Below are 26,044 nucleotides of genomic sequence, written 5' to 3' on the forward strand. Positions count from 1 at the left end.
TTTTGCAATAAAAATGACTCACCTCAATGCCTTGTTGTCTTTTCTATTGTCATCTCGCTTCTCAGCTCGATCCGAAGCTATTTAAGCAAGTTGTCGCTTTTTGGTTTTCCTCTACTAAGAAAGAGTACTCTTTACTCTTTACTCGCGTAACCAAACTCGGTCGTTATGTAATAGTAGATGTCGACGGTAACCGTGTCACGTTTCGCGCGCTGAACGTTCGCATAAAGATTAAAAAAAAAAAAAAAAACTCCTCGCATTGTGAGCTTGGGCCGCCTGTGCATAGAGCCGTGATAGCTGTCGACTCAATTTTGGTTGTCGACAACTAATTGGAAAGTTATGACAATTAACTTTGAAGTCGTGGACTCAGATGTGAACGTGTTCAACGCCAGGACAATTATTAAAATGGCTGAATTTATCTTAGACGTCCAGTAAAGAGTTCCTGTTGTCGGTACTTATCTTGACTTATAGCACGAAGTATTTTTTCGTGTCATTGTATGTCTGCCTCTTCCGGTTTCCGTGACTTTTCGTGATCGCATTTCGCGGAAGCTTCTGTCATCGTTAATTGTAAAGAAAAATTTCTGCCAAGCTTTTGTACTAAAAAAAAGTTTGAACACGTAACATGTAATCATAGGAACCCGATTATAGTCAAACTCGGCAAAGTGATTTTGTCTCTTCACTAATTCTCCAATAAAACTATTGTTGCAGCTTTAACTTTTGGAAAGGGCCGAAAAGTTTCTTCACTTTCTTTTTCGGCCATATTTGATTAGCGCGCCAGCAGGAAAATGGCTGTTATGGCAACCTTGAAATTACACTAACTTCAACAAACACTTCATGCACTCGATTTCAAATTTACACAGGGCTATTCTGGTGTAAGAATATTTTCATATTCTCCAGTACACTGTCTAAATCATGTTACGAATTACAATACATAACAGAAATGTGGAAATGAAAAAATAAACTATACAAATATTACCAAATTAAGACGTGTTCAATGGCCAAAGTAACTTAGCTTACTAATAATATACCTAATTAAAACAACAAATTATTCAGAGAAGTAGACCTGGGTGTATAAATAAAGGTATAGTTTACATTGCCTGTTAAATGATTAACGCTCTTGTTCTGGCTTCCTGATGAACGAAATCTCATCGAACATGTAATCATACTTAATGAAACTAAGCAAGTGAAAATAATACAAACAAAAACAATCTTACACATAATATACACAAATATGAATATAAAAAATAGAGAAATTATTTTTATTTTTCAGTACCCATAGCGAGCAAAAAAAAAAAAGGAAAAAAAGAAAAATTAATGTAAGGGTAGTTATGTAATGCACTGTAGCGTAATGTAATGTAAAGCACATGAAACATACTGCAATGTATTGTAAATTAAAAAAACTATTTTTACATATAAGAAATAGGTACAAGGTTTCTGATTACATTTAAAGTAAATCAGCCGTGGACAAAAAGTAAAGAATACCACTATCGTAGCTGTAGTATTTTATATTAGCAAATATCTTTGTAATGCAAGTGACTTTCAATGTAATGAAGTGTAAGTGTTGATGAAATAAATAAATAGGTAAGTAAAAAAAAATATTGACTCTTCTGATTGGGCCTGTTCTCATGGCAAGTTCTCTTTATATGGTTTGAAAGTTTTCGTCGGAGTTTGAGAATTCCCGTCATCACTGGAAGACATATGATTCGATGACTTCTAAAATCTTGTTTCCTGAAAGCCATTAGCGATGTCCTCTTGCTTGGCTTTTGGTATCGCTCCGGCTAGCTCGAGACCGTTTCCGACCGAAGCAGTATCACCACATGATAAATTGCGCTTTGTTGTCGGCGAGTCTTTTACGGCAACAGGGAATGTGGAATATCGTGCACGCCGACACTCTTTGCTCTTCGTTTGGTCCTTCTGAAGCTCTTTGGCTAGAGCGTAAACCTGCTTCATTTGGACTTCTGCGCTAACCTTTCTTTCAATCGTGCGTTGTCGAACGCTTTGCCAACGTTGCCTTCTTGGAGACACTTTTCTTGACAAATTGGAATGCCCATTGTGTTCTGGAGTGGAAACGCTACCGTATTCTGGACCCTTAATGGTGTGCAAGCCTTCATCTCCTGTGATAAGTCCTAAAGTTGATTTCCTGCGAGAGGCCTTCTCGCGGGAACAAACTGCAGGGGGTTGCTTCTCTAGAGGTTCGATTGAAATGTCTAAAGCTTCGTCCTCTTTCAAAGATGTCGATAACCTAGAATAGAAATTACAAAAAATAGGTTTTGTTATCTGTGAATTGAGAGTGGTTTTTGGGCCAAGGAAAATGAAGCACTGTTATTGGGAACACTTGTTCACTGCATAGGTGTTATCCCGTTAAATATCAGCGACAGTACCACAGCTTATATTACCAGTGGTTTATGACCCTGTGTGCATTCCAATGTGAGTAATACTCTGTTCAAATGTTCAAATGAACTTGTACCACCCCCCCCCCCCCACCCCGCGAAGGGGCGGGGTTTACATCCAATTTCCCAACCCAATCCATGTTTTTGATTCCCAATCCAAGTGACCCGGTTTCCATTTCTCAGTGAAAAAAATAGGCAAATCCAAGTTCCCATTTCACCCATTCAGGACCTGCTCAGACCAACTCATATATATAGGTGATGACAGATATCAATTAATATCTCGTTGCTCAGTTGTAATGTGTTCGATTGTACAAGACCCTGTTCCCGCATAACCGTAAATGTTACGTTTCGCTAGGCGGCAAACATCTTACAACTTTTAAATTAATTACACGTATAGCATAGACGAGAGAAACTGAACTCCACTTACTTTTTAGTGAAGACGTTCACATTAATATACTTCATCTCCAGAAACAGCCAAGAAAGAATTAATGATAGCACGGTTACTCCGAGCATAATCTGAAATTCAGAGATTTTTTTTCCTCGTCAGTCATACGGTTTGTATCACACATTGTTCTTACTTGTAGTTCTCTTTCTTAGCTTACTAGTTGCTAGTGATGGTGGTAATGGAGGCACCTGGAGATTGTCTAAAGGTGTGATAGAAGTGATGGAAGTGTTGACGGGGATGGTGGTAGTGGTGGTGGTGGTGTTGAGGGTGGTGGTGGTGTTGAGGGTGGTGGTGGTGTTGAGGGTGGTGGTGGTGTTGAGGGTGGTGGTGGTGTTGAGGGTGGTGGTGGTGTTGAGGGTGGTGATGGTGGTAGTGGTGGTGGTGGTGGTGAGGGTGGTGGTGGTAGTGGTGGTAGTGGTGGTGGTGGTGTTGAGGGTGATGATAGAGGTGGTGATGATGGGTGTTAGGACCATGGTGATGGTGATGGTGGGGTTGATGGCGGGTAGTGGTTGTGGAGGTGGTGATGAAGGTGGTGGAGGTAGTGATGATGCGGGTGGTGGTGGTGATGGTAGTGTTGCGGGTGATGGTAGTGGTGCTAGTAGCGATGGTGGTGTTGAGGGTGGTGATGGTGATAATGGTGGTGGAGGTAGTGTGGTGGTGCTAGTAGTGATGGTAGTGTTGATGGTGACGATGGTGATAATGGTGATGATGGTGATGCTGGTAGTGATTGTGGTGTGTGGTGTTGAGGGCGATGGTGGTGATGGTGGTGGTCACGGTAGTGTTGATGGTCATGATCGGGGTGCTAGTAGTGATAGTGGTGTTGAGGGTGGAGGTGGTGATGATGGTGGTGATGGTGATGATGGTGGTGCTAGTGGTGAGGTGGTGTTGAGTGTGATGATGGGGTGGTAAGGGTAGTGTTGATGGCGGTGATGGTGGTGCTAGCAGTGATGGTGCCGGTTGAGGGTGGTGATGGTGATGGCGGTGGTGGTGGTGATGGTGATGGTGATGTTGGGGTGGAGGGGTGGTGGGGGTGACAATCCATAGTTATGGTGGCTTTAGTAGTGATGAAGAAGAAATCAAACTTTGGATTAAGGCGGTCATATTATTGACTACTAAGTTTCCTTTCTTCAGCTACCCCTTTATGAATATTGTTTTGAGACAAATATTATCGCAGTTTTTGATCTACATAAACTTACCAACAAATTTTCATAGATGTTGACTGTGTCGAATCCAAATCTGGTCAGAAGAGCATTTCCATCTGTACTGATGCAGTTCAATATGGAGTCGTTTTCACATTTCAGTTGGACATCTTGTAATAAGACTTTAGTGATAGCGGAGAAGCCATAAAACACTGGATTGATGTAGAATAATAGATTATACCTAAAAGTGAAACATAGCAGACATGTCGGCTTTTGAAACTGTGAAAGGGATTAAATTGACATTTGACGGATGGCCTAACTCGAGAACATCTTGGATTGCATGCTACGCTATTTTAATTCTTTGTATCTGCACAGGGGCACAATCTAGTTAAGTAGCATGAGAGTAAAATTACGGATAAAAGCCAAAGAAATTTTCCGCCTAGCGCGAAAGCATATTTTCAAGTTTCGCTGGATGTGGGAAGGGGTCTCCCTGTAAGTTCCGAAAGAAATCACAACAAGAGACAAATGTAAACTATTCATTCTTTTTGTTCTTGCTCTATTCAACTAGATCATACATTCCCTCTGGTATCTGCATAGAATGAGATTCAGAATTATAGCAAGTCGTATGAAAATTGAAGCTTCACCACAGGGAGCACACAATCTTGCTGAGTAGGAAGAGCGTAAATAAAGGAATGAAAAGAATGAATAGTTTACATTTGTCTCTTTTTGTGATCTCTCACACGACCTTACAGAGAAAACCGCTACCTACATGTCCTGCGTAACACTGTAGCGCTGAACTCGTACCTAGGCCTTTTTCGCACTGTGTAAAAGCTTTTTTTGGTTTACATAGCATTCGCCCAAACCGACTGACATTATAAGCCATGACAACAAAGCCGCAGAGCTGTGCAGACGTTTCTCTGGCTTGGGTAGAACAAACCTTACAAGTTGATTTTTCAACATGTCCCTCGTACTCACCCAGGTGGCATTTGAGGCCTCGGAATAATAAATCCTCCCGCAAAGCCTCCAATGGCGGATACCATCGGACAAATACGATGAGCGATCCCCGGATGTGCACAAATCACCATCATATAGACTGCAATCCAGGTTTGGTTTAAAACAAGTGAAATGATTGTCACCAGCAAGAATTTCAACAAATCGTATGACGTCATCACCTGACAAATAAAGAAATAGAAATGTTAATCAACCACCAACTTCGACATGAACTTCGAACATTCTTTCGAGTGAGAAAAATGCCGACAAAACGCTAGCAATACAACAACAACAACAACAACAACAACAACAAAGTTTATTTGAAATGTTGTTTGTACAATGGTATTTCATGTCATACAGAGTGGAAAATGTCACGACTAAGCAGGACTAGCATATTGCTAATCACTTACGAAAATGTACAGGTCTGATAATAGCAGAGAAAGTGCAGAATGGTCTCAAGCCACCGTAGGAAAAAAGATGGCGGCTGTACATTTTACCACAATACCTTGCGAACCTAACACAGCCTATGAGGCACAAAAAAAGCCAAATTTTTACAGTATTTGTCCCTGAACTAAGGACATTGTGTAGCCTAGGTTTGAAGATTTTATAACTTTTCTTGTGAACGCTGTTAAGGTTTTCGTTCGCTGAGAACTATGGGTAAATGTACCAGTCGCCATCCTTTTTCCTACGGGGGATTAAGCTTGCTTGCACTTGTTTTTTGTTACATCACTGTCTTTGCTTACGTTATATACTGTAATGTAAAAGTCAGCCATCTCCGAGCAGAAGATACGGCTTTTGTGAGATCGACCTTTCTAATAGATGTAGTTAATAGATTTTGTCTGCTTGTTTAACTGCCCTTGGGAAAAACCTTGGGAAGTTTGGACACTCAGGAAGCCTCTCTCGTGCTTTCCAAACTTAACGCTTGCATCCATAAGATAACTTGATATACGCACACTAAGCACGAACCAATTCTTGAACAATAGGAATCACGCACACATGTAAAGCTGGAGCACGCACTTGCTCGTACCGTAGTATGTTTTATGACTTTTATCTTTATAGGATTTGTGGGACTTACCATGAAGTATGTCATGACAGAACACACTATAACAGGAATCACGCACAATGAAGCAGTGCGGACGAAAGTTTGAATTACATTCTCAAGTGGCCGGCCACACCTATCTGCACGCTCAAGGTTGAGTATCTGCGAGAACAAAGACAACTTACAAGATTAAACGGCAACAAAATTAGGAAGCATGAAGGTGGCTGAGAAAACATTGACTTTTAAACTTTGACGAAGCTCCATGGATTTTCCCAAGCGCTCTATCAAAGACTGTGTAGTAGGCGTGGTAAGAGAGGGACGGGGAGGAACGAGGAGGAACGGGCAGGGGAGGGGCGAAACGAAGGCTTTTCTCTCCATTCAGTTTTTCTTTACCCTCATGTTTCGAACGTGCGTTTTGGTACTGTACTCCAAGGCAGACAGTTCCCTTACATGCTCTCAATGGCCGTTTTCACACTAGAGACGGATAATCCGTCTATTTATATCCGTCCGATCATCCGTCTATATAGACGGATAATCGGACGGATAAAAATAGACGGATTATCCGTCTAAAATGAGCACCGTTCCGTTTTCACACTAAGACAAATTATCCGTAATGGACGGATAACCCGTCGTAGACGGATTATCCATCTCTAGTGTGAAAACGGCCATTACTGAATATATAAGTGACCACTAGCTGATGTTGTTTTCGGAAGCCCCTAGTTCAACTCTGCCTCCACGCTTGTAAATATTCGACCGGTCTACATCCTGCCAGTTAGGATTTTTAAACATGCTATGTCGATTTGCGTTATATTTGTTTCATCGAGTGGCTTGATTAAAATACCTTCTCATTCTTACTCATTTACTCTTTAACTAAACCATGCATAACGCAAAATTAAGATTTCAAACTTCGCCAGCTACTCACATTCAGAGCTTTGTTTAGGTGCGCCATTAAAATTGCGCTCAGAAACAGAGGACTGGAAACAGTATTAATACAATATGCTGACATCAGCAAAAGTCCACCTTTCCCCTCTGCTTGCCAGTAAACAGTTCCTGTAAAATAATTTATAAGGCAAAAAGTTTAGGGAAGTGGTATAGCATACAACCAGTGTGTAAAAGGACAGTTCACGCCGGATCGAACTTCGAGCTATTTCACTCATCATCGCTTATCAAATCACACATACAAAAGGGATGCTGGTTTCACGTCGGTTCTACAAGCTCTGTTCGTTATACACGATCTAAGTTATCTTTATTATCACATGACTGAGAAAATTACTTCATTGTGATTGGCTGAGAACAGGCCAATTTATCGTTAACTCCTAATTTGTACTGCAGTGTAAATTAACGCGCGCGCACGTTCGCAATGTTTTCAGACATCTATAAATAAACGAGTAATCGTATGAAGGCTCCAGCAATTAAGCATTTACACTACTCGTGATATTTGAAAATCGTGCAATTTTGAGAGAAGTTTTAAATACTCGCATTCATACGTAAAATATATTTCAGTGGGCCACGACGAATTGATAATGTTTTAACTTAAAAGAAATACATATTAATTATTATTCTAAATTTTATTACCCACTAATAATCCAAATGTAAAGAATATCAGAGGAAAGTAAGTGATCTGTCCAAGTGTTTGTCGCTTGGAAGTTCTTCCTTCCAGCACAAAGAGTCTGTTGAATGGCCCCGCATCATTCGCACTAAAAAAACAAAAATGAAGTTCCGTCATTTTAGGAACTGAACATAATAAATACACGCACTACGCACTGATTAGGACCACGCATCAGCCAACTGAAAACTCACTTCTACTCAAAGTATAAAACTTATAAAGAAAAATGACTGAGTGGCTGACCAGCTGATTGGTTGGTTAGAATCTAGCAGAAGATCCTAAGGAGGGGGGGTACTCCCTTATATGGGATATAAAGGTATGTGTGACCCTAAAGGGTATAGTTTTAAAGCCGTTTTGGTCAAAAGTAGGGTATGATCTTTGCACTCTAGTCTTGAATTGGGTTTGTTTTTTATAAGAAGCTATCCTACCTAATAGAAGCATATAAACATTGCCTTTAACATTGGTCTGAACTGGGGAACTAATTATAAGGCAGGTCTGAAACATGGTATTGATTCAGGTTTTAAATAGGGTATCGAAATTTTTGTCAGGTCATAAATAGGGTAGGGAAAATCGGAGCCGAACACCCCCTCCTAATTTTCTGGGAGTACCCCCGCCCGGGCAGAAGATACACTTCGGAGCACGTGGAGTACACGTGGGACGCAAACTGTAAAATTTAAGGCACCGGGCAATATAGAAGAAATATGACAAAAAGACGATTTAATGCTCAGAACTATAGTGCGTATACAATTACGCAGCTTCTTCAATGATTACGTAAAAACACGGCAGTTTATCCCAGAAAACTCAGGCTGAAAGATTGAAGTAAGGAAAGTATAAATTTTGAAATGAAGAGAGCAGGTTATTGAGATTAAATGCGACAAGTTATGATTAATAAAGATTTATAGTTCAATGCTCGTGACAAAATGAATATATTTACTTCAGACTCATTTCAGTCATGTTATTGGCATCGAGCAGATCTTGCTTAGCGTTTATTTTATGTATGTACCCCGTTGAGGACTCCGATATGAAAAAGTCGGAGACGCTCGTCGTCTCGATTAGGGATATAAATCAAGGATTCTGGTCTCACTTAGGATGTTCATTTCGACACGCTACTATTTAGGGTGCACTCGAAGAAATGATAATTAAAAAAGCGCTCATTTTTTCCGTTTTTTCGCTCGATTTCCCGCGTTCTCCCAAGTCTGGTTTACTAGCGCGGGCTCCTTTCTTGAACAGCGGCTGGTAATTGAGCTTATTCCGTTTTAAGTGGTATCTTTTAGAGGTCAAATAAAGCTTGAGCTACGCCCAGACTGATCTCCTTCGGGGGTTTAATTTGAAGTTTCCGACGAGCATCAGCTAACTTTTCATATGACAGCCTCCCCACGGAGGTATTTACGAACCCTGTCTTCTCGCGTTTCATTCTCTCCAAAGTGAATTGACGCATGGCCTGTCTTGCTGACACCTTGATGGCTTCCTGGACTGCTTGTGGTTCACCACTCGCTTGATAATAATCCAGAATAGCCTGGCGAGCTTGCCTGTTGCTAAGTAAATCCATGATGGTGTCTGCAGTACGTAAAAGAACAGGTGTTGTGTGCTTAAGAACTCACTGAGAGGGTGGGATTAAGTGTTACAAGAAAAATAATTAGTCTGCGTAAATATGATTTTTTTAAGCTTTTAATGATTAACACCACGACGGCAATTTTCGGCTGAACGATAAACGTTTCCCACAACTAATGCTGAATAGCCAATGTTTTAATTAATAGTTCGTCTTGTGTGATCGTCCGTGTGAGGGAAGTTCTGAATCGAATTGTTGTTATGATTCTTCAGATTCAAGAGAATGACCATTGACTGACAAACACTACTCACTTGACTCTGAAGATGACTTCCGCTCAGGTTGTGGAAACGTCAGTCACCAACAACAGTTCGTTTCAGAACTACCCTCAACCGGACGATCACACTATACGAACTACTGATACTCCTGGGTCCAAACCATTTACTGAGCCAATATCTGGAAAGAAACCAAATAGCTTACCAGCAGGATTTGTAGTGTCAATGTTTGGTGCATCCTCTCTGCGCCTATATTCTTCAGTTGTTGACTGGAAATAAGCTTTAAGAAAAATAGAAGGAGCCACGGCCGGATCGCCATAATACGCAACCTGTTGTGACGTGAAAAGAGTATTAGTGGCAAAGTATTGAATTCATGTTACTGTTATAATCATGCTCCGTCCACTACGCCGAAGGAATTTGAAAACGCGTCAAATGTTTTTCGTCCACACTACGCCGAAGGAGTTTCAAAACGGAGTTTTCACTTTAAAAACGCGTCAAATGTTTTCCGTCCACACTACGCCGAATGAATTTAAAAACGCAACAATCACCGGTCATTTTGGATTTGTTTTTGAGGAAAACTCGGTCAGGGAAATCACACGATTATCGTGATGCCATTGTTTTCGAAAAGCTCTTTTTTCAAAATATTTTCCGCCCACACTAAAATGGAAAGCCGGCGTTTTCAAATTCCTCCGGTTTGCAGAGCGTTTTCGAAAAGCTCCGTTTTCGTGCCGGATTAGTGTGGACGGTAGACCTAACCGTAGAAATTAAGCTGCGTTATCAAATTCCTCCGGCGTAGTGTGGACGCTAGCTCCCAGAATGTATTAAAAGAACCATGCAAAATCGAGATTTTGTAGGAATGCAACGCGCGGCGACCAGAATGCATTGCCCAGCAACCAGAATGCATTGCGCTCTGATGGTGCCTCGCTTTGAGGAAATAGACAAAACACAAAGGGCAAACTGTCATTGGCCTTCTTTTCGGTGATCTTCGAAATTCAAGACGTGCAGGACCATTGGGTGAGTGGAAATCTTTTCTTTGTGCATGATGACAACTTGTGCCGTGAATGTTAAGACAGCAAATTGATTGATGAACTCAATCAAGTTACACTGTAAGCCGAAAGTGCGTTTTCCGGTAGTCTTGTCATTTTATGTATTCTTGTGCAGCAGCTGCCATGTGCTTCTCGCACCTCAAACAAGTTAAATCGTAAATATTTTGTGCGTCATGAAAGGAAATAGATTGATAAATTCGAATTAACCGTTAACAAGCTAGCCTACAAGTGCTTTCTCTGATTCTTTTTGTTGTTTCCTTCTGGTGCAGTGAGCTGCCATTTGCTTCTTGCTGCATAATATTCTCCCACTTCGGTGGCTGTACGGCTTTGACAAGTTTTAACGTATTCGCACTAAAATTCTACAAGCCATTTTGAAAATTTAAATCGTACGGGCTTTCAAACATTTGCACTTAAATCCTACACGCATTCTGAGAACTTGAATCGTAAATATGTTAGATCTTGCATCGTAATGAAATTTAACCCCATTCATGTGTGCAGCAGCTGAGGTGAGAAAAGTTATTCAGCAAAAAGCACATGGCGGCGGTGGCGGCTTTGACAGGCTTTCACGTATTCGCACTAAAACTCTACAATTATTTTGAGAATTTTAGTCGTACAGGTTTAGAAAACAAGTTCCTGCCCTTAAATCGCATGCAATACAAAGTTCACAGACACGCAAAATAGACCAAAATAACCGCAGCAATTTCATATCCGTGGGCTACACTAGTACTAACTGTTATTGCTGGTTTTCATCAAAAATAAAAATTGTAACCATCAAATAAATTAAGTCATTACTCTGGGATATGATAGATGATTAATATAAAAACGACCTCGACAAGGGTTATATCTGTGCGGTTTTTCATTCGCGCGTTATTCGAAGGAGTGTTTCGCCCAGATTTATAGAGCTTTGTATGGAGACGCCATGTTGGTGCATGTTGGTACAATCATGTGTTTTTCACTGGTTCATTACCTGCCCTTCGTACAAGAGAATGATCTTGTGAAAAAGATGAAAGATTTCCAGTCTCGGCTGATGAATGGTGAGAATAATAAGTCTGCCTGACTCAGCTACAAGATTCAGATGATTTAACAGCTCAAGTGAAGACGACGCGTCCAGACCTGAAAACATTTAATGAACTGTTGCGTTAAAATAGGCGTGGACCTTCAGCAAGATTTTAAGAAGCTTAGTAACATACCAAGTCGTATGATACTTAACAAGTGGATTTCATGCTGCCGTGCGTCTGTGCAGTATTAGTAATCTACTAGTGTTCTATCACGAATGCCGTTCTCTGATTGGCTACACTACTTACTATCTATTCTGTAGTAGATAGTGAGCAGCGTAGCAGCGTGCGCTGGGAGCCGCTTGTTTGCGTTTTCGAAGTGTATGCGAAGAAGATTTAGTCAAAGTTTTGAAATACTAGTAGATTTATAGTAAAAACAATTAGAACATTCGCTCTCGATTTCTATCTATGATAGCTGACTCGGGCTGCGTCCTCGTCAACTATCGCACGATAGAAATCTCGATCTCATAATCTAATTGAAATAGATCACAGGTGACGTCAAAATGCTTTAAGAACAGCCTGAGAAAATTTGGAAAAGGAAAACATAATGTTTTTAAAATTCCACAACAAGTCCTATGTGTATATCATATATCTTTAACTCAAGCTTGAGTTCGGATCCAACACGAACTCCCAATCTCGTTCTTCGAGTCTTCGTTCTTTACTGCGCAAGCTTGACGAAACAAGTGACTCTCGAGAGTTCCGTTAAAGGCTAGGTTTTGATTGTTTTTAAAAACAATGGAAATGAGCGGAAGTAAAACAACGTCTCGATTGAGTCACGTGTTTATCAGTTAGGCGTGTGCAATTCAAACGGAAGTTCGATATTTTCGTACTTCCAAACAGAACTTTCCAGGGTCGCTCGTTTCCCGACTGCTGGTCAAGGGGAACAAAGATTCTGGGCTACACCATAAAACTACTGTCGGGCGTGCGCAGTACAAACAATACCGCAAATGTGATCAATGGCTTAACTCTCGTGAAAAAGTGTTACCTGAAGTTGGTTCATCGAGGAACAGCACAGATGGCAAGTTGATCATCTGAAAAGCAACACATAATCGACGTTTTTGTCCTCCACTAAGTCCTTGACCAACAGATCCACCAACAACTACATCTGCTATGGACGTTAGGCCAGTCTGTCTCAGGTCAAAAGAGATAGTAATAGTCATTGCCAACAGTGAGGTTGCAAAGAGATCAGAGATAACAGAAACAATTCTTTACAAAATAAACACACTGATGATTGAAAGCAGGCGACAAAATGTCATTCAATTGTATTAGGGTGGATTACATTAAAGGAGCTATGCCACGGTTTACGCATCTTGACAAGTTTAGCCCAAATTTTTCAAGTTCGTTCTTTGCCGAATCCGTGTTAATCTTCTCCATCCTCATCCATCCTTGTTCCTCTATGGTTTATTGTTATCTCTTTAGTGTTCTTCTATCTTAGTAAACTACTATTTTCAGGTTTCCTTCAGTTCAAAGGTAATTTTATACGCGGCCAAAATAACTCAAAATGCCGCGACTGAGCACCTTTAAAAGCTCTACTGACCTCCCCAAGAGCAAATTTCTTTTCAATATTTTTTTAGCAGGTAGGGCGATGACTTCTTACTAAACTGGACTAAGCATAGGAAGAGAAAGGGACGTAATAAAACTTTTATGGCAAAGAAAGCTACCTTTTGCTAGATACCTACAGCACAACACTAAACCGCTTCATTCCTAGCTATGAATTGAAGTACTAATTGCCCCTCAGAATAGGCAGATATGTTTATACTACACTTCTGTTAATTTTGTCATACATCATAACGGACATCTTTTTATTCTCAATACAGTCGACCTCTCCACCAACTTTGCTTTTTATCCACTGATGAAGAGGCAGCAGCCTCGAAACGTATAGACGTTTACGTAGTTTTCCCGCAATAATGAATATTAATTTTACTAAATTTCTTTATCTCTTCACTAACTGCCACCTCTCTACAATGGTCGCTTTTTGGTCACGGCGGACGGTCCATACATTCACTCTTATTTTAACCTCGCTACAACGGCCACCTCGCCACAACGGCCACTAAAGCGCGTCCCAACGGCCAAAATAAGCTCTCGATAACGACCAGTTAATCAACGACTGACAATTTTTTTTAACATAACAGGTTACGAAACTTGATCTATACTACTCGTCGCTGGTCTCTGTTTCTGTATGTTTCTATTTTACTGATATCTTTTGATTGTGTTACGTATTTATGTGCTACATTGTGTATTTTTCAAAGATAAGAATGTTGCGTCCCTGACAAAAACAGGTGTCATATTATACCCATACCAACCCTAGTGACCGCCTCTCTACAACGTGGAGAGGTTCGATCGTACTTTAAACTCCGCGTAATTAAAGAGTTTGAATACCTCAGCCAGTATTTGTTCAACTCGTTCAAACTTCCTTATGTGACTCATTGATTTCGGCAGTCTCATGTGCGCAGCAAAGAAGAGGTTCTGTCGGACAGTAAGTTCTTCATAGTAAGGCACAGCGAGCTGTAACACATAACCAATCTTATGCGCGTACCAGTCTTGTACAATGGCATCAGTCATGGCAATTCCATTGATGTAGACTTGGCCCTGTGATTGTATAAAAGGTAAATTTTGAAAGTGATAAGCAACTGTACCCTTCGGTGACTTATCAGGCGAGTTTCGTCAAGCCATGGTTCGTATTTTGGCGTGACGTAGTCCAGCCAAAATACCCATGGCGAGACCAAACGAGTCGAGTGTATACCGTACCCAAATATGGTCAATTGACCAGATATCGCCACGGTAACCATATCAGGTCAGCGACTTGATATCGCAGGATATCAGGACAGTAGACACGATTTCTGATTGGCTAACTGTAAATTTGGGTATGGTAAACTAACAGATCATTACCCTCTGAAACGTTTGTATTTTTATCCAGACTATAGTAAGAATACTCGCCTTGTTGTCGTAACAGAATCAACATGAGGGTTTTTTAAGAGCTTTTTTCCTTATGATAAACAAGTGGGCAAGCTGTTCGGATAATCATGGTACCTTTCTTTCTTTCTTTCTTTTCTTTTTATTAAGCTGTGCAAATATTTCACAGTGGCACCGTGGCCAAAAACAAAAACGTATAAGCTCACACTTTTACAATCACAAAATGTCATAGCTATCCTCAACTTTTACTGATGTTATACATTCATAAATACATACATAAACTTTATTTAAGTGTCAATAAGTATTTAGCTCTAAGCTAAGATCTAATTGTATGATAATCTCCCAGGGTGAATCCAATGTGAATAGTTGGAAGAAAATCACGATTTTTTGTCTCAATTAGGGTGTTTGGAACGAAACGCCACAACCTATAGGCGTCAAGGTATCTTTAGGGTTGCGCTCGAAGAAATTGTAAGGAAATCACTGGCATGTGTGTTACAGTAGTATCTTTTAGGGTGAAATAAAACTCAAGCCAGGCTCAGATTGGTTTCGTTTAAGACCCTTTAGGGGTTTAATTCAAATTTGTCGAAGGGCATCACCGACCTTTCCACATGGGAATCCTTCCACAGGGGTATGGTATATTATCAGTGACACACACCTTGCGGTATCCTTGTTTTCGCCTGCCTGTTAATAAATCAAGTAGTGTTGTCTTTCCACAACCTGAGGGTCCCATGATGGCCACCAGTTCACCAGTATTGAAATACACTGACACGTTCTTTAGAATTTGCTTGCTCTTTGGTTTTTTATGTTTTATATGATGATCAGTACGCAGGGATTCTTTTGGCTGGTTGGAATATTTTGCCTTTCCTGCCTCTCTGTCTTCGTTGATATCAACAAAATGCACCTTTCCGTATTTCCGTGATGGTACGGGAGTCTTCTCGGGGGAGGGATGAAAGACCGAGTCATCCCACGAAGGAGATTTGGATAGTGTGCGTTTCTCTTGGTCCGAGGTTTCCGAGTCAGAGCTGTCACTCTCTTCAGTAATAACATCCTCCATAACCGATGGATTAGTCCTGTGGCCACGGCTGGGAGCGACTACTTCTCGATCTGTTGTGCCAGTCACTTTATCCTTAAAAGCCGGGTCTCCTGTGTACAATTAGATGGCAATTTTCTTAAAATGTTTGTGCACGAGTGAAGAAAGGAAGGAAGGAAGGAAGGAAGAAACAAAGAAACAAAGAAGGACTGACTAACTGACACTAACTGAGTAAGTGACTGCCTGCCTGCCTACTCTCTGACTGTCTGACTGACTGTCTGTCTGTCTGTCTGACTGACTGACTGACTAGTACTGACTGTCTGCCAACCTGCCCACTTGCCTTCCTGCCTACCTGCCTACCTGCCCACCTGCCTACCAGGGCGACTGATTGAGCGACTAATTGGCTGACTGGTACGCTGGAAACGATTCTGTCTGCCCGTCTGTTTGTGTCGGTCTGTCTATCGGTCTGGCGAACTGCAGTCTGTCAGTCCGTCGGTTTGTCTGTCTGTTGGTTGGTTGGTCTGTCTGTCTGTCTGTCTGTCTGCCTGTAATAATCGAGGCAGTTTTTCCCTCTCCTACATTTATTCTTACCAAGTTATAGAATGTAGACAACCTTTAGTTGCGCTTTACTTTCTCAGTAGCTTAATGATGAGCACGCAATTCATAAGACCTCTCAAACGGCATTTTATAATGTTTGGATTTAGTATCATGTACACAGTTTCAGTCTCGCCCTCCTTTTCTTCGCAGTAGCTTAATCAGACCAGTAGACAATTCTCAAGGACCTCAAGAATCCCTTTAGACTACTATTAAATAATGCACTGATACTGCACCTTTATCTTCTTTCGTCTTCTTCTTGCTAGCATCGACTGAGTAGCTTAGTGACGAGCAGGCAATACTGATCATATCATTTGGGGGGCACGGTGGCAGCTGGAGTGAAGAAAAAAGAAAGCAACAATGATATTGATTTCTTGTGTACTGTGAAGGTTCACAAAAGGCTATATACATGTAGTATTGCTGCAAAGACTGGTTGAGCCTCAGCAACATACGCACGCAGTAACACGTGGTGGGGGGGGGGGGAAGCTCTTATCGTGAGGGGGACAGGTTTGTCACTTAGAAGTAGTAAGTGAAGTCTACAGCCGTAGCTGCAGTTGTGTGACGATTGGGGTAGTCATGCGTGACAGGGGCATGTAAAAAAGTATAAGAAATAAATAGATAAATGAATGATATACAAATAATCCATCAGTGAATATTAACAGACAAACAATTTTTTTTACCTCACTTTCTGTAAAGGAAGTATCAGGGTCATTCAAATACTGTTTTTGTTTCCTGGCCAAGTAATACTGATATAGCATGAATATGGACTTTAACCCAACGCACGTGACAGTAACAACCAATGACAATACAATTATGATAGTTTGAACAGTCTCGCCCCAGATCACCGCAGGATCTGTAAACAATAATTGACGGGGACAAGTAGGGTTGCACTGGGCTGAAATACAACTGTCTGTCAGTCTCACAGCAGAGTTGGATGATTTTTTCCACGTGGCCATAAAATCCCGGATGCTGGTACTATTAACTCCCGTTACGATTTGTGTTGATTCCCAGGTCCCACTCTTCACTTTATTCCTGTTGGAGACAGAGCTTTGTCACTGGCTGTAAACAATCCCCCGTTGGAAAAAAGATGGCGACTGGTACACTCAGCACTAACCCATAATTCTTAACGTACGAAGACTTTAACAACGCTCATAAAAACGTAAAAGAGACCTCTAAAACCTTGAAACCTAGCATATACAACATCGTTAGCACAGGTACAAATATTGCAAAAATATGGCTTTCTCTGTAGGCCTTGTACTGTATGGGTCGCGTGAGGTTTGCATGGTATTGTGGTAGAATATACGGCCGCCATCTTTGTTTTTTTTCCCCAAGAGGGATTATATCTGTAAGCAACAGCTGGAATTTTCTATGAACTGACGCACAGTTCAGTCACTGAGAATATCGTTCATAAGACTCGGGTTCGTAGTGTAACTCTTTTTTATATTAAACTTATAAGATTATCTGTTAAAAACCTATACAACTTTCGATATTGTTCAGCGAGAGTCGTACAGGGCACGGTTCACGAATGGGAAAAATAGCGAATCACGATCACTGATATGAAAATTTCATTTTCGCAAATCGCGAAAATAAGTGAGTAAGATACTCTTTTTAAACAACCTGCTCTTAAGCTAGAAAGAGTGTTTGAAGAAAGCAAAATCGTGAAAGGCTAAGTAACACGGCACGAAAAATTGGATTTACTCTAAATTTGATCCTGATCAAAGTCGAAGTCAAATATGATCATAGCTTTGATCCAAACTTTGACGCGCGTCAAATGTGTGTCAAAAATGTCATGGCTTTGCCGATACATTTGATCTATGACAAAGAAGAGGGCAAATGTGATGTTAACTTTGACTCCACCTTTGACCCACGTAAAAGGGGGAATCAAATATCTTATGGATTTGCCATACATTTGATCCCTGCCAAAGGCGAGGTCAAACATGTCAATAACTTTGACTACAGTTTTGACGCGCGTTAAAGGCGTTCAAAGACACCACGGCTTTGCATACCTTTGATCTCTTATGTCAAAGGCGTTCAAAGGCGGCATGGCTTTGTACAACTTTGATCCTACGTCATGTCATGTCAAAGGCGAGGTCAAATATGGCCATATCTTGCGACTCCGCTTTTAACGCCCTAATAACCTGCGTTTTCGTATTTTTTGCTGTTTTAACGATAAAATGAAAGCTTGCTTTTTTGTCAATGTGTATTTTTTTAATAAAAAAGTTTTCACTTGACCTGGAGGTGGCACAAGGAAACAACTCGAAAACAGCGGGAAAACACGGCTGCCAGCGGCTTCCCGCATTTTTCTGGCCAATCGGAATAAAGGTCAACGAAGTCGGCTGTGAGGAAAGCAGACATTTTTCTTCATTTGGTTTCATTATGGCGGCTTTGGTGAAATTTTCGTTGTGTTTTGGACCAGGAAAAGGTAAGTCTCTGAATTTCGTTCATTTGTTTTCAATGTTCAGAGAATAACGGAGTTTAAAAAGTAAATTAAACGCAGCAATGGCTACATAAAGAGCTGTGAATTGCGTATATTTATGGCAAGGCAGATCCTCGGCAGTGAAAACAATTTGGTCGAAGGTTAATTGCACTTGACTGAATCACAGCTGATCGGCAAAGCTCTTCGTTAAGAAAGACCAAACTTTATTTTCAATTCACATATACTTATTTACAAACGTTGACAAAGATAATTTTTTTTTCTCACTCAGTCAAGTCTTGTGCATTAAATTGAAGTGTCTGTCATAGCATAGATTTTAGCATGATCAGTGCTTGAAATAAACGTAACTTAATAATTAAGCGTAAACTTAACTCTATTTACGTATAAATGGTTGTGCACAATGCCTCTGGTAATTTCTGAGCTTAAACAATTCCCTTGAAAGAAAGCTCATGTAAATATAAAGGAAATTTGCATTGAAGGAAAAACTCAGTCAGCCATGCATGACAATCCATCACGACCTGACTTAATTATCATATTCATTATACCATTTAAAGAGTTGTTGACTCTGAAAATTTAATCTATGGGTAAGTTTCTGCTTTTGTCTCTAGTTACCATTCTATTGAAAAAAAGCTCTGTTTGTTGCCACAGTTGAAATTATGATGATGTTTGTTCATTAATGTTGATAAATGACTTCACTGGGTTGAATTTAACAAATTGCATGTGGTTTAGTGTGGTCTGTACTCTTATTGACAATGATACGCACCATCACAGTGATCAAAATGTTGTGGACTCACGAAGCGCAGCTGAGTGAGTCCACAACAAATTTTGACCACTGAGATAGTGAGATCAGTAGCAGTTGTAGTAAAAATATGTTTTGATATTTGTTGTATCAGGCTTATGGATCAGTCATTTGGAACTCCACTATCTCCTGCCCAACCATCCCCCCCGCCCCACCCCGAACCTGCCAGGCATGTGACATTTTGAACTGTCTCCTGGGCTAAGAATGGTGTCATACCAGGAGATCAAATGCTCCTACCCTGTGACATTTACAAAACTGAGTAATAGAAGTGTAGATTGAGTGTCAACCGAGGTGTCAATGGAGTGTTGATTGAGTATCGATCGGGTGTTGATAGAGAGTCGATTTAGAGGATCGATCAAGGGTATCAATTGACACTCGACCATGGATGCCTTTAGTACACATAATCCAGCTTATCTGTTAGTAGGGGAAATTGTTACAATGTTTGATAAAAAATCAAACTTGCCATTAGTTGCAAATTAAAAAGCTGACCCCATAATAATATTATTATGCGACCTCTCTGGACAATACCAGTAGTTTTAGAGTTTCATGTCTTGGTCTTTTGAGCAGTAGACAATTAAATGCCAATAAATATGTGACTAGTGGAAATTTGCTTATGAATGTTGTTTTTATCCTTCAGCTAGCCACTCTAGAAGAACTGAAGAAATTAACAGAATAAATTCTGGGAGAGGATACAATATACAACTCTGTAGCTCATAGTCAACTCAGATGCAGTTAAATCATGCAATGCTCCAAAGTGTGCAAACATCAGAACATTTTGGTAAGTAAAAGGCTGGAATATTCATTTGTTATTTCTATATGTTGTAGCATAGACCATCTTGTAATTTCTTCAGCCACAACTTTTAATATCTTTTTCCAGTAAAGAAAGGATATAAATAGATTTTGAAAACCTGGCTATAGCTTATTAATGTTATTTTAATTGATCATTTTTATTACAGTCTCACTCTGTGAAAAAAAAAGTTGTTTCTTTTTGGTTCATTTAAGGGCAAGTAAGGAAATGTTGTCTTTCTTAAGGGACAAATACATCAACTGGCTCACCTGGATGAAAATTAAGTAATTAAAATGTTATTGAAAACATGCAAGGGGTGGGAATCTTTTTGGTAAATGAATCAAAGTTGCAGAATGTTGCAAACCAGTCTCAGGAAATGTTGGTTTTTGACTGGTAAAAGCTGAGTTTTGAATCTAAATTTTGAGTGGTTGTCTGCAATATCGACTGTTTTGGTTTGGCCATCAGGTTTCCAAACCAAATTTTTCCAAGCAAAATTAATAATATGATTAATTCATAACTATTGATGGGATCAGTAGAAAATTTAAGGCGTAGAGGATTTGATAATAACTTAGTAAAAGAAAATTGACAAAGACATTTATTTGCTTTTACTCAATTTAAAATTTTGTTGGCAAATTTGACTGGATAATAGCCATTTCCCTCTATGAGATGCGGCTGCACTGGGAATCATAGTGGCAGTGTATTCATCATCTTGGACTGGATTTTTGTTTCAATGAATGAGCCATGCGATTCCATGCAGGCATGTCTCATGTTAAATCATTTAATTTCAGGAATTTTTTTCAGTGGAAAAAAGTGTACAAGTAGTTGCTAACTGTTTACTAATCAAATGTGCAATTATTTTGATATGTTTATATGCTCCTTTTCACATATGATCTACAAGGAAAATAAGGAAAAAGATTACACCACTGAACATGAAGAGATCTGTGGAAATTACACAGGAACAGCAATATTCCCAAAGGTGTGTGTATTCCTCATTTCTTGTCACAGTTTATGTCAGATTTGTTGATTTTTAGATTGCTATTCTGCAACCATAAAAGATCTTTGTTGTAAGAGGTCTGTAAGATGTCTTTAAGAGACAGGCAGACAGATGGACTGGTAAACTGGCTCTAGGCTTTTTGTTTATTTGTGCCAAGCTGTACACTTTTAAAATGACCCCAAGTCTTTGTTCTCTTATGAAATTCTAGCTGGGGATAACCCTTGTTCAGCTGGTGAAATTAGCTTGTTAAACTGGCTCTTAATGACATACCTGTGTGACCAAATCTCTGAGTAGAGTGGAGAGAAATACAGAAAAAAGGCTACTATTGACAGAAGCACAAACTATTCGAAGGAGGAGTAATGATCTGATTGGTCACGTTTTATTAATGTGATATTAGCAAAAACTATAGGCAAACTTTAAGGAATAGAATGCCAAGATTCACCCTTAATATTCATTTCCAACGTTTTTGTCTGTTTGCTTCTGTTTAGACAAATGCGGACAAGCAGTGGTCGACAGGATGGACTTATCCAGTGAAGATGCATTGATTAATTTCGTCAACGCCTTAGACTTTGTCAAAATGTGTCTTCCCTAGAAATAATGGGGATTTAGTTGGCATTGACCCCCAACAAGGCAGTTTAACCACTTTGATGAGAAAGAAGTGGAAAACACTGTATTCCATTCCACTTATAATGCAAGAATGAGCAAGTGCAAGAAGCAGAAAAGGAGAACTGCCAAAACATAAGGAGTTCCATGCAACGGACTGTACGTGCCATCTGGAAAGGACGCTTATACACTAGTTGACTTTTGTGCGAAGTTTGCTATATCTTTCCCGAAATTTTGCGGTTGTCTTCCCTATTGTCTAGTCTGGTCTAGTAAATTTAAGGAACTGAGAATTTAGCCATAGTACTTCAATGTTAGATAAATGCACTTTGTACCATGGAAGATTTGTTGACTGTTGTTTTCACGATAGACAGAACAATGTTTTCCTTATGATCAGTCTCATTACGTGTAGTTTGAAACCAAGCCTGTAACGTGGCTTTTTGAAACCTGAAGCACAAAACATTTATGTAAGGTACTTGAAGGTATTTACTCTTGATAAAAACGGGGAAAAAATTGAAACTGAGATGAAGTCGAACATATTTATTTTCTTAAAATTAGGCGCAATGATCTTTCCGGGCCGCTTTTCCGTTAACATTTGTCAATAGTTTGGTACAAAATAACCTTATTAAAGCTGATATATTCTTCAAAACTTGTCAGACATAAATCAAGAGTACGGATCTAATTGCATCTTTCGTATGCGGAGCTACAAAGCTAGTGTAGTAAGCAGAAAAAAGCGTATAAGATGTGGATCGCGCGAAACGTGATCAACGGTCGCGCAGCGCGAAAGAGGAGCGCGAGCGAGAAGTTCGGGCGAGACGCGCGAGCGCGGAACGCGCAGAGTACCTTTGACAAACCTTTGGCCTGCGTCACAGGCATCTTCGACCACGTCTTTAGCAAACCTTTGACTCGAATCGCAGACAAATTTGATTACACTTTTGACCCGCCTTTGACAGTGCGCAAAGGCGTATCAAAGGATCACCTTTAACCCTAAAAACACAGGCGTTCAAAGGTGAGTAAAAACGGCCTTTCACGCCTTTGATTTGGTGGTAAAGGTTTATTCACAGATGATCTTTGATTCGCGTCACAGATCGTCAAAAGCGTGCAGAGGCGACCTTTACAAAACCTTTAACAACACATTTGACGCGCGGTAAAGGCGATTTTTCGTGCCGTGTAAAGGCTCAATATTGCAAGTCGCAAACCTAAATCTCTCTCGATAGGTAGTTAATAGTTGCTGATGCCTTACGAGACGTTACGATCATACAGAGCTCATATTCGGATGTTTTCAGTCTTAATAAATCCTCGGGAGGACCCGCGTCTCAAAATCACGTAGAACAGAGTGGTGAATTCACGAATATTCGTTAGTAATTCAAGTTCTTCACGGGTCACGCAAAACCTTCAAGTCATAGATCACGAAGAATAATCTCCTAAATTAACGTTTCACGGAAAATAAAATCAGCTAATCACGCATCACGAGAATACCCCTGTACGACCCTCTTCAGTTACTAGTCGAATGCAAGACGAATTGACCTCCTTCAAGTTAGGGGCATTAAGCACGCCATTATCGTCTGTCATCGATCAACAAGCACTAACATCATAATTTAATGTCCGTCTAACAAGTTGTCTTTTTGCTGATAGATCACGATCGCAAGCACTTGCCATTGAAACGAAAAACTGTTCTTCCCTTGCGTGCACTAAATAAATTAGACAACTCCATTTGGTTTTCCGTGACTCGGCTCTGCCTGGCTCACTCGGTAGTGTCTACACAGTGTTTTTACATGACCTCATGGTCGCCATATTGGTGCCCCAAAACAATGAAATGGCGGCCATGTTGATCCAGATTGATCCTCTGGGAGTTGAACTCTTTTCTTTTGTAAACGATTCCTTTTGTTCCGGTAAGTTTAAGTGGCTGAAGTTGTGTTTAGACTTGAACGGTTTACCGAGGTATCAGAGTTTACTTACCTAGGTAAACATTTTCCTTGTGTAAACGCCAACTGATACTTTGGTAAATGCCGCAAAAGACAAAAGAAATTTAACCGAGGTAAAAGTTGTAATTACCCTGTGATCAGGCGTGGTTACAGTTGGTAACCAAGGTCAAGATGACAGATATATCCGCTTGTGGCGGCGTAATATTTCATTTCCCGCGGTGAGCAGACTGTGCGACAAAACGTTTCTTATCCAGTTTGACAATCTTGGCAAATAACATGGAAAAATTGGATCGATCTTCTTACGGCGAACAATCCGTCGCGTAAAAGAAAGCATTGTATTTTTCATTCTCAGTATTATTTACAACTTTCTCTAGACAAACTTCGATCCTCTGTTGTGTAATTATTGTCGATGTATTTTGCCACCTGGGAGGATGCTGCATACACAACGTATCCACGTTTCTACGCATATAACAATGCTTACTCTGGGTATGATCAAGCAACTGAATTTTCGCCGCAATATTATGGAATGCGGTCCTCGCCTATGAAAATGATGGCACCTCAATTTGCTCCTGTTCCACTGCGGTGGGATCCTCGTGCAAGTTCGATTTCATGACGTTGTTAATGCAGCGCGCGCGAATGTTGAAAGATTAACTTGAGTTATTTGAGCCGGTATAAACACTGAACGAGTGTACCAAGGTTAAGTAACTTGACCTTAGTGACTGTTTACCTTGGTAAAAGCTCAAATCTAAACACAGCATGAGTGGAAAAGCTCTATTCGTTCATCGAAAACTTGGGCGGACAGCTGGCCATCGGAACAGGGTCACGTAGTCGCATGGAGAGGTCATTTTGTAACCTATACATTAACGGTTATTGACTTACCTGAATGTCGCAGATCCTACTGAAATTTCAAAGGAAGGTGGTAAAACACCATCCTCTTCCCACAAGCTTGACGTAACAAGATAAACGTGTTGAAAACAGGCGGGGACGAAAAAACTCACATTTGAGACTTGGTTTTCCGTTGAGGTAATAGATCCATTCACTTCACCACCGTACAGGTTTACAACAGACAAAAAATCTCCAAAGTTGTCTTCCGCTGTCTTTCCTTCGTTTTCTAGTCTTTTGAAAACGTTTCTAAGCATGAAAGAATCGAACATGCTAGAAACAAGCAGTAACGGGACACTCGAGGGATAATACCCGCGGGATATCATGCATGAAGCTGAAGGACAACAAGTGTGACCATGCGAAAAATCCGTACACGCAAGCAATGAAATATTCGCGAACGATAAAAATTCAGGGTTCACTTGGGCTCTTAAACTACCCTGAAAGTCGATGAACCATCCTGAATCAACGATTGTAAAGAGCTCAGCGTTTAAACCACGTGATTTTATAACATGATTCAAGACCCACTGTGCATGATTCAAAACTCCGATTCCACCGGCACTGCTTCCAGCAAGAATTATTTCTTTAGCTTCGCTCAAGTTATAGTGCTGCAGCAGGTCCAGGAAAACAGAACGAAAAATTGTCTGTCCTCTAAAACTGAAGTTATCTACTGACGAATCGTCGACAAAATGGAAAGGTTTTTTAGGGTTTGTTCTTAATCCAAGCCATAAGTCACTGCTACAGTACGGTACAAGGACATGCGTGTAATCAGAGAATGTTGGGTTTTCTTCTTTCGATGCAGACAACAGATCTTTACCAGTAACTTTATCAGGCAAGCCATTCGATGTCATAAACGCTGTTGAATTCTGATTACGATAACGTTCGTTGCAGTCTTCCAGTGACGAGCAGAAACCACCGCTTTCAAAGAACACGATCCATTTCTGTTTTGACTGAGGTCCAAAATAGAACGCGGCTTTGGTGTTGTCATTACAAATCGCTTCAGTATCACTGATGTATCTTTTCTGTAATTCACTCGATGTCTTCGTTCTGGAGATGAAATTGAGAAAGATGACTACTAGAAAGCGGTATTTAGTCCCTCGTGCCATCGGTCACGCTAATTTTGTACAGATGTTTTCTACCGAGACTACTGAGTTCAGATATCAGCAACCCACTCGTCACGCTTGCGTAATGGTCTGTGAAATATTTTTCAATTTTGTTTCAACAGGCCTTCGTCCAGTATATATTATTCAAAAAGGACATTGTTCTTATTTTTTACATGTATAGCTAATGCCCTCGCCCCATATAACTAAAAATATACAGGTATATTTTTAGTTACAATACCGACAGTGTGACCCTGAATCGCGCTTTGATCTGCTAAGGGGAGTAAGGAAGTGACGAATGCTTCCGGACCCCTCTAACGATTTTATGTCGAGTCACCTACAGTAATTGTCTAATTTCTTAATATTATATAGTATATTATATTATATATTATATAATTTTTTGTGAACAATATTCTATTCATCATCATTAGCATAAGCGATCTAGTTTGGGATGAAGCTAA

The 26,044-nt window shown here is 40.3% G+C and overlaps 1 protein-coding gene and 1 long non-coding RNA gene across 3 annotated transcripts; one reads left to right on the plus strand and one right to left on the minus strand.

Annotated features, from left to right (window-relative positions):
- Nucleotides 1–862: 862 nt before the first annotated feature.
- LOC110039874 (uncharacterized) lies at nt 863–25,860 on the minus strand. Its single transcript, XM_089296834.1, has 16 exons — nt 24,484–25,860; nt 16,746–17,097; nt 16,302–16,398; nt 15,097–15,584; nt 13,908–14,117; nt 12,514–12,655; nt 11,441–11,586; nt 9,633–9,756; nt 9,001–9,163; nt 7,576–7,697; nt 6,923–7,050; nt 6,037–6,162; nt 4,947–5,143; nt 4,029–4,212; nt 2,815–2,903; nt 863–2,239 (listed from the first exon to the last, which is right to left on the minus strand). The coding sequence occupies exons 1-16, from the start codon at nt 25,587–25,589 to the stop codon at nt 1,711–1,713; spliced, it is 4,203 nt and encodes a 1,400-aa protein (XP_089152960.1). The 5' UTR covers nt 25,590–25,860; the 3' UTR covers nt 863–1,710.
- LOC149107490 (uncharacterized) lies at nt 18,436–22,328 on the plus strand. 2 transcript variants are annotated; one of them, XR_016209430.1, is made up of 4 exons: nt 18,436–18,487; nt 19,936–20,076; nt 20,984–21,061; nt 21,568–22,328. It is a non-coding gene; the product is annotated as an uncharacterized LOC149107490 (long non-coding RNA). The 2 variants fall into 2 exon arrangements; XR_016209429.1 differs by lacking the exon at nt 18,436–18,487 and having other exon boundaries at nt 19,574–20,076.
- Nucleotides 25,861–26,044: the final 184 nt, after the last annotated feature.

This window comes from Orbicella faveolata, unplaced genomic scaffold (genome assembly GCF_042242905.1).
Source record: "Orbicella faveolata isolate gen_17 unplaced genomic scaffold, um_ofav_v1 contig_27, whole genome shotgun sequence".
In the NCBI taxonomy this organism is placed as follows: Eukaryota; Metazoa; Cnidaria; class Anthozoa; order Scleractinia; family Merulinidae; genus Orbicella; species Orbicella faveolata.

Coding starts and splice junctions, on each gene's coding strand:
- LOC110039874 (XM_089296834.1), bottom strand. CDS start 25,589: ATGGCACGAGGGACTAAATACCGCTTTCTAGTAGTCATCTTTCTCAAT. Junction 7,051..7,575: donor TACATTTGGATTATTAGTGG/GTAATAAAATTT, acceptor ATTATTTTACAG/GAACTGTTTACTGGCAAGCA. Junction 2,240..2,814: donor GTGAACGTCTTCACTAAAAA/GTAAGTGGAGTT, acceptor TTTCTATTCTAG/GTTATCGACATCTTTGAAAG.